Here is an 8,208-nt window from a genome sequence, read left to right as displayed (position 1 = left end):
CAGCAGGATGGGCTTGTGCAACCAGAATCAAGCCTATGTGCCTCCCTTGGGCCTGGGCTCTCCCTGGGTGGCTCTTTTCCCATGACCTGCTCCACAGTGTCCCTCCCACTGCCCTCTGCAAAACCTGCGGGGAAGGCCCTGGGCTGGGGTCCCTCTCATGTCCCACGGTGTGAGCAGATCCTTCCCACTCTGGGCCTCAGGCACCCTCAGTGCGGGGTTTGGACTTGGGTTCTGGAGCCTCTTCCAGCCCTGCGCCCGCCTGATCTATCCAGGGCTGCCGCCGTCTTCCTGTGCCTTTTCCTAATCAGGGTTGGGCGGGTGTCTCGGGTTCTGGGTTGTCATCTGTACTTGGGGAGCAGGTGTCTCAGCTCTTGGCTAATCTGTGGTGGCATCCTCAGGGGTCAGGAGGAGCAGAGGGTGTGGTTCACTGCAGGGGATTAAGATGGCACAGCTGGGGTGGTCTGGGGGCACCCGCCATGGCTTGCAGGTCAGCGGTGTGGCTGAGGTTTGAGGGCTGTGATGAGGCAGGATGAAGTGAGGCCAGGAGGCACGTGAGGCGAGAGGTTCTGGGTGGAGAAGCTGAGCAAAGGGAACAGGAGGTGGCCCAGCACCAACCTGCACATTGTCCTCAATTCAGCTGAGGACTGCAGCACATGGAGCAGTGACGTTGCCCCATCCCGACTCTTCAACTGTGCCACAGAACTGCTGAGCACCTGCCATGGGCTAAATGCCACCTGTACTGAGTGTGGGTGATGCAAAGACACCAAGAACTGGCCATTACTCCTGTCCTCTGGAAGCCTAGAGCTTCCAATGCAGCCTCTCCTTCCCACCAGCCTCCCTCTCCACAGCCTGCCTGGTTCCCATGTCCACCATCTCTCGTGGCCTTGTGCCCAGGCTTGGCCAGTGCAGGCTCCTGGTTCTGCTTAGGCTTAGGTAGGTGGTGCCAAGGGGAGGAGGGAGGCTCCTGGGAACAGTCCTAAGTGCAGGATACCAGAGGCCCAGCCTGGGGGGAGGCTGCAGCTGTGACCGTAGCTCCCAGATGAGCTGTCAGGTTATCATCTGGTGCTCTGGACCCACTGCTGTACAACCTGCTGCATCCACGTGACTGGTACCCAAAGCTGGGCCCTGGTGCAGACCGGGGGCTGGGGTCAAGGACCCACTTGAACTCTCTCCTTTCCCAGTGGTTACAGGTACCCAGGCTGGGACAGGAGGATCTTGGGGTCATAGGGCTCAGACATATATTGATGACAGCCATTCACTGGCTTCTTAAAACATGAGCCTGATCCAGAAAGTTCTGTCAAACACTAAACTAGCACTGAAAAACTGGGTTCTGAAGAGCCTCATCCCAGCAAGGGAAGGGGCAAGATCACTTAGTGTCCCTGCTGGAAAATATCCGTCTGGGAGGACCCAGCCAAGCCAGCAGGGCAGCAGGCAGGGACACAGCTGGGGCTTCCAGAACAAGTGATGCTGGAATCAGCTTGAAGGGAGGAAGGAATCGAGGGAGCCGGACCCCACCACCCAGGAAGCACGTCATCCCCTCCCTGTTCTCCCCTCTTCTCCAGGTGGGTTGGGGATCTGTGGCTTCCTGTCTCCAAGCACCGAGGGTCTGCAGTTTTGGCTCTGAGGCAGCAGTGTGGAGGGGAGGGGTTGCCTGAGCTGCTTCATGAGGCAGGATGGCGGAAGCCAGGCCCTGCCCTCACAGGGTGGTCCTCGGCCACAGGAGGCACGGCTTATGTGTCTGGAGGGCCACACTCCGGTGGGACTCCTGAGCCTGTGAATAACGAGCAGCCCTGTGCACCCAGCCAGGGAGAAGACAGCACCACCGGACAAGGACGTCTCCTCCGCTGTAGGTTCAAGGCCCATGCCAGGGTGCCAGAAGTGGCAGCTGGCCCCTGGCCTGGCACTGTATGCATACTGTACACACAAAACAGTCCCTGGGCCTTAGTGGGCTCCTTCGGGGGCCAGCACCAGCTCCCCAGGCCTGGCCCTGGCTGCAAGCTCAGGCCCGGCCTCCACCTTGCCCACCTCTCACCACTCTACCTTTAAGGACCTGACCCAGGTCTAGTTTCAGGATAGAGCAGGTCAGGCCATTTCTGTCCCTGTCTGGGAAGGGAAGTAGGAGTCAGAGGGCAAGCTGCCTTTAATAGCTCAGTTCTATGGTTTTTTTTTTTGACAAAGGGTCTGTTAACATATTGCAAAACAGAATCAGGAAGGAGGCCTGGGAGTAGGAAACACGCCCCTCTCTCAACTGATGCTCGGCAGGATCAGACAGCACAGCTAGGATCAGCTGGGTAGGCACATGCCTCAACCCAGTGCCCTGCCACAGGTCCTGGTGGGGTCATGAGTGACTGGCACTCACTGTGAGGGTCACTGGAGGGCTGGTGACTCAGCTGTGGCGAGGCTCAAGGGCAACAGTGGCTCTGCAGCAGAGTGAGGCAGCTGGACGGGCATGTGGGGCCAAGAAAGGGGCAGGGTGGGCAGGGCCAAGGGTCCTGGCTGCCCTTTTCTACCCCTGAGCCAGGGCACTGCAGCGTGAGGGCCTGCCACATGGGAGCCACTCCACGTGGCCAAGCAGTGGGTCTGGGTTCATGTGCACAGTGCTGCTTGGTACCCTCCGGCAGGTGTCTCCCAACACAGGCCTCGGTGGATGGGGCAGCCGGGCATGCTGGGCACTCAGGCTGCCTTCTCTTTTATATCTTCCCTTGGTTCCTCCTTCAGGTTCTCAGCCACGAGCTTCATTTGCTGTTGAGAGAACACAGGACACGGGATGAGCCACACAAGCCTAAGTGGAGGCCTCTATGTGGTGGCAGATGCCCCTGCTCTCCATGGCGGCCCAGGCAGTGACTTCAAACCCTGGGGAAGAGATGACCCTGATGCTGCCCATGGCCTCCTGCAAGTCCCTGGGTCTGGCTCTGAAGAGAAAGGGGACAAAGGCTGTGTTGCACAAGCCCTGGGGCAGCAGGGACTTTCAGGTCATGTTCTCTTCCCTGCATGACGTGGAGGGACAGGCACTGACATGGGCCAAGTCCTCTCCCTTCCCCACAAGCTGAGTGACCTCGGCAGCTGGACCTTGCTGAGTCTGTTTCCGCAGTGACAGCAACAACGTGCACACGAAAGCCCTGGTCCAGAGCAGTGGCTCCAAGGCATCAGACACTCTACCAGTCCTTTGTCCCTCCCGCCACAGAACCACCTTGCACCCCCGTCTGGCTACATCCTCACTGGGAACACCTTGAGACATCTCCCCAAGAGTGAGGCCAGGAAGAAGGTGCTCCCCTGGCCAGCAAGATGGGAGCCTGGCAGGGAGGAGTCAGAGGAAGGAGCCATGAGGGTCATGTGGCTCCCCATACCCCACCTCCTCCCAGCAGGTCCAAGCCACCTCTGTCCTGCAGGTGCTAGAAAACAGGGCCACAGCTCTGCCCTACTTCTTGCATAAATATGCAAGCATTTTGGAATTTGGCTTAAAATATACTTAAAATACACTCAGATTTTTAAAAAACATTTTTTTTAGTTGTAACTAGACACAATACCTTTATTTTATTTATTTTTATGTGGTACTGAGGATCGAACCCAGCACCTCCCACATGCTAGGTGAGCGCTCTACCGCTGAGCCCCAGCCCCAGCCCCCACACTCAGATTTTTGATAACAGAAAAAATCTGAGCACAAAACCTGCTGGTGCCAGGTTCCAGGCTGCTGCTATTGGGATCTCATAGGCAACACTGGGGACAATGCCATGCTCCCTTTCAGGGAGAGGAGACTCTTTGACAGACAATAAAGAAAAGCCTGTCTTCTGCGTCAGGCTGATTTCCCCTGGAAGGATCCTTCAGGTCTGTCCCTCTCAGGAGAGCCCACTTGCTCCCCACAGTTCCCATCCTTTCTGTGCCTGGTCTGTCCTCCAAGGGCAGCTCAGAAAGAGGCTCTGGCACTGACTCCTCCTTGGGCTGGGGCACTCCTGGCCCTGTTCATCCACATCTAAGCAGACTAGGGTGCTTTTGATGGGGGGTAGAGCCAGGTAGAGCATGGTGACTAGGTGACCAGTGGGGGACGTTTTCACTCATCAGTGCCCTGGAGCAGGGGTAGACACAGGAGTAAACACTGGCTGGGGGCAGGCCTTCCCCAGTGGCACACAGTTGCAATGTTTCTGTAACTTCTGGCCCAACGGGGTGATGAAGACAGTTTGATTTAGTTACTGCTATACCTAGTGTGTCTCTCCAGAGGTGATTTCCTGCATCTGTCCCTGGCCACCACAGACACTGCAGGGCCTCACACAAGCATGCTGTGCCTGTCAGCTGCAGAGAGAAAATGTCCCCATGAAGGAAACTGTAATGTGTCAGTCAAGGTTCACTGCAGACTATTCAAGCTGGTATCATTTAATACCTATAAAACTTTAAAATATCTTTATGACAGAGAGAAAGAAGACAGAATGAATGAGACTCTGTTTCCTGATTGACATGTAACCATAAGAAATTAAAGGCCAAATAGATAAAAAGCAGAACAATAATGAGGATCACATACACCCCAGCTTGTCACAGAATCTTGAAGCCACATTTCCATGGCATTTGACATGGAGAAGAAAATCAAAATGGGTGCATCTGAGACTCCTCTCCAGGTGCAAACTGCTCCCTTACTTATGTGGGAGGCCTGAGCCATTAGGTGACAGAACAGTAGTATCTGGTGAATATCCTGGGAGGGGACCTTTGGAAGGAGCAAGGTCTCACAGAAGCCAGGCAGATGGGCCTTCTTCCCTGAAAGACAAGCCCTAACTGACCTTTGTCTCGTTTTGGGAGCTACCCATCTGTGTCTCCATTTGTCCTTAAAATTAAAATGCCCACGGGGGTGCCTCCCAATGACCACAGCCCTTCTCTCCGATCCAAGTTCAGGGCTTCCTCCAGGCCCCAGGAACACACCCAGAACCTGCTCCCCCTGCAGTGCCTGCCCTGCTCAGGGCATTTCTAAGATGTCCATGAGGTCACAGGGTCATCTACACTGCAAAGACAGGAAGGGTGCCTGGTCTGTCCTCCAGACCTCTCCTGATGCTGACCAGGTGGCTCAGGTGACACTTCTGCCTTCCCTTCACATGCACTAGAGTAAGGTCACAAGTGACTGAGCCTAATGGCCTAGTCATTAGGACTAAACCCTAATTTCCCTGTGTGGCTGGTCCCTCAGGGTTTGATCTGCCTCAGTGGAGCTTTGGGACTCCCAAAGTTGGGCCGGAACCAAGGACATCTCAAGGTCAGCTTGGCCAGAGGAAGTGGGTGGGGACCAGAAGACTGTGCTCCCTGGGCCACTGCAGTGGGGTGACCGGCCAGGCACTTCCTCCCAGGAGTGCTCCACCCCGCCTGGGGCTCACTCAGGTCTTTGGCTTCTTCTCTTCAGCAACACTGGCTGCAGAGTGGGACTGACAGGGAGGGAGGGAGCAACATCATGCCCTTTAAAAAATACCTGGCTTCTTTAGGGACACTTAAATTAAAACTTTCATAAAAACACAGGGAAGTTAATGGAGCTGACCTTTTCCCTACAAAAGAGTAACAGAATGAAGAGCGAGAATGGAATTTTTCTGCAACTCGTGACTCATTAAAACATTCACACACCAAAATTACTCTTCAAGGAGCACAGGCTGATTTTTTTGCATCATTATTCGTAATGATTATAATAGGCACCTAATCATTAAGTGGGTCCGCCAAAGGCACAGCTTAACCTGGGGAAGGATGTATTAACAAACCCCCTTTCCCCTCTGGGGAACACAGCAAGATTTTCTGAGTCTGGACCCCACAGACCTCAGTTGGTCCCTTTGGCTTCTCAAACTTGTAGCTGAGACTCTCCTTGGCCACACCCACAATGAACTTTAGGATTCTTCTATTCTTAGCACTCAGGAAATCACCAACTGATTACACCTATTGCCCAACCAGAAGCCTATTAGCAACTACTCCACCACCCCTGCCCCCCAAACCACCGAAGAGTGATCTGAGCAACCTTGGCTGAAGGATGGGAAACCATTGGTTCCTGGGTTCCCATGCCCTGGTGGCCTCCCAGGCTCCCATACCCTCTCAGTGCAGAACACAGTGGCCAGGATGAAGCCAGGCTGTGGGCCCCACCCATCCTGCCTCAGCAGCTGACACAGGAAGGGGTGCTTGGGCGAGCTCATTGGCAGCACTGGCTCCCCTGAGTTCTTGCAGCCTCAGGGTACGGCCCTGGTGACAAGCCTGACTTAACTGGTCTGCAGAGTGGCCCAGGCATGGGACTTCAGAAAGCTCAAGGTGATTGTAATGTGCAGCTGAGGTGGAGAAAGGAAGCTGTGGCTCCCAGGACACAAGGAGCAGAGGACGGGCAGCAGGTGCTGAGGGAGTCATGCTTGGCATCCCTCGGCAGGGGCTGCTTCATTTCAACACTTGGCCAAAGTACCATGGCAGACTTTCTGGTAAACAAAGGTACCCCATCCTCTATCTGGCTTCAGCTTCTCAGAGCCCCAGAACCTCAAACTCCCTCAAGGCCTGCTGCCTCTCCCTGATTTTGGGTCTACTGTTGGGTCTGGCCCTTTCCACCTGCCAAGAACTCCCTTCCCTCCACCTGTGCCGAGACCACATCCCAGATTCTTCTAGATTCTTTGTCCCAAAGAAGCCCAAGTGTGACCCACACATGCTGCTCTGAAGGGTTTCCATTCTACTTTGGACTAAAATTCACCTTCCCCGACTTCTCATGCCTCTCCCTGACAGCCTTGTGCTCCAGCCTTGCAGCCCCAGGGCTCCACAGGTTCCTCCCTGCCACTGAGTCCTAAACCTATCTCTCCCCACGGGTCACCTGTCACATCCCTCTATTTTAATTCCTGTGCTTCATTCACACCATCCCTTTTTTTATTGTTTACATATATTTTTTGTTTTCCTGTTTTTTAGGACCCAGGACTAGATCCCAGGTCTGCAGCAGTGCTGGGCACCAAGCTGGGGCTCAGTCAGGACTTGTGGGGAGTGACCAGCCCGGCGACTGACCCACAGGGGCAGCCAGAGATGCCAAGTCAGCCGAAGATCTCAGCATCATTACGACCAACAGGGGAAGCCTCCTTTCTCCTGTGGACGTAAATAAGAAATACTCAAGTTCTTGAAGTTGGTGTCACTCTCGTATGTTTGTCACATGTGTGGAATGGCAGAAAATACAGCAAAGCTTGGGCTTTATGTCAGAAGTACCAGAGGTTCAGAGTTTCCCACAGTTCTCTGCCCTGGTAACAGTGGTGCGGATGTGGGCCCTGGCCAGTAAGGTTCTGGCTCAGTGGGCACAACAGGCATCTTTGGAGTTTCCACCATGCCCTTCAGGTGAGGCTCTGGTGAAGCTAGTCTGCATCTACTGCAGGGTGGGAGGAAAGGAGGAAACAGGGCCACCAGGAAGGCTGCCTGATTGTCAGCCCGCTCTCAGCAGCAACTAAGCCTCCTCCAAGAGAATCCAGCTTCACTCCAAAAGGGCCGCCACTCACCAGCAGTGTGGTGCAGGCTGCACCCTTCAGTACCTTGTGGGCTGACCCTGAGGAAGGCAGAGTCAATTCAAGCAAAAACAAACAAGAACATTTTTTTTTTCAGATATCTGCTTCTCAAATAATCTTTTTTGGGGGGATGGGGCACTTAACAACTGAGCCAAATCCCCAACCCTTTTTTATATTTTATTTAGAGAGAGGGTCTCGCAGATTTGCTTAGGGCCTCACTAAGTTGGTGAGGCTGGCTTTGAATTCATAATCCTCCTGCCTCAGCCTCCTGAGTAGCTGGGATTACAGGCATGTGCCACTATGCCCGGCTAAAATAATCTTTTAAACTCTGCTTTATCTATACATTTGGGTTTCAGAGCAAAATTTCCAAAAGCAAAAAGTAAAGATGCTTTGAAAGAAAACTTCACAGATATTTTGAGATGGCAAGTCCCCTCCAGGAGAGTGAGGAGCCTGCAGGAGCTAGAGGCTCACTTCCCTGGGCAAATGCTCATCCTGATGCTCTTGGTTTTACAGGGAGCCCATTGTATCTGATGAACTACAGCCAATTCTCAAACCTGGGCTGTGGACATCATTATATGCCTGCCATGAATTTCCACAGATGGCTGAAAAGAACTGGATGCTAACACCAAATGCCAAAGCAAAATGGGGGAGAGATCTCTGGAGTAGCCTGGGGACATCCACCAAGGGGACAACAGAGCAGTGACTGGAGGCCTGGCCAGGAGCAGTGCTTTAACCCTGTTCA

The 8,208-nt window shown here is 54.0% G+C and overlaps 1 protein-coding gene across 3 annotated transcripts in view; it reads right to left on the bottom strand.

The window, feature by feature from the left end:
• Window positions 1–2,122: 2,122 nt before the first annotated feature.
• The window catches only part of Ano10 (anoctamin 10), a 173,783-nt gene continuing 167,697 nt past the window's right edge, over window positions 2,123–8,208 (bottom strand). For all 3 annotated transcript variants that reach the window (XM_005337912.5, XM_040290107.2, XM_040290106.2), the window contains exon 13: window positions 2,123–2,742. In XM_005337912.5, coding sequence (XP_005337969.1) covers window positions 2,674–2,742 — 69 coding nt within the window. In that variant the 3' untranslated portion in view covers window positions 2,123–2,673. The remainder of the gene's footprint in view (window positions 2,743–8,208) is intronic.

The sequence above is a fragment of the Ictidomys tridecemlineatus genome, chromosome 2 (genome assembly GCF_052094955.1).
Source record: "Ictidomys tridecemlineatus isolate mIctTri1 chromosome 2, mIctTri1.hap1, whole genome shotgun sequence".
Taxonomy (NCBI): Eukaryota; Metazoa; Chordata; class Mammalia; order Rodentia; family Sciuridae; genus Ictidomys; species Ictidomys tridecemlineatus.
This window is presented reverse-complemented; position numbering and strand designations above follow the sequence as displayed.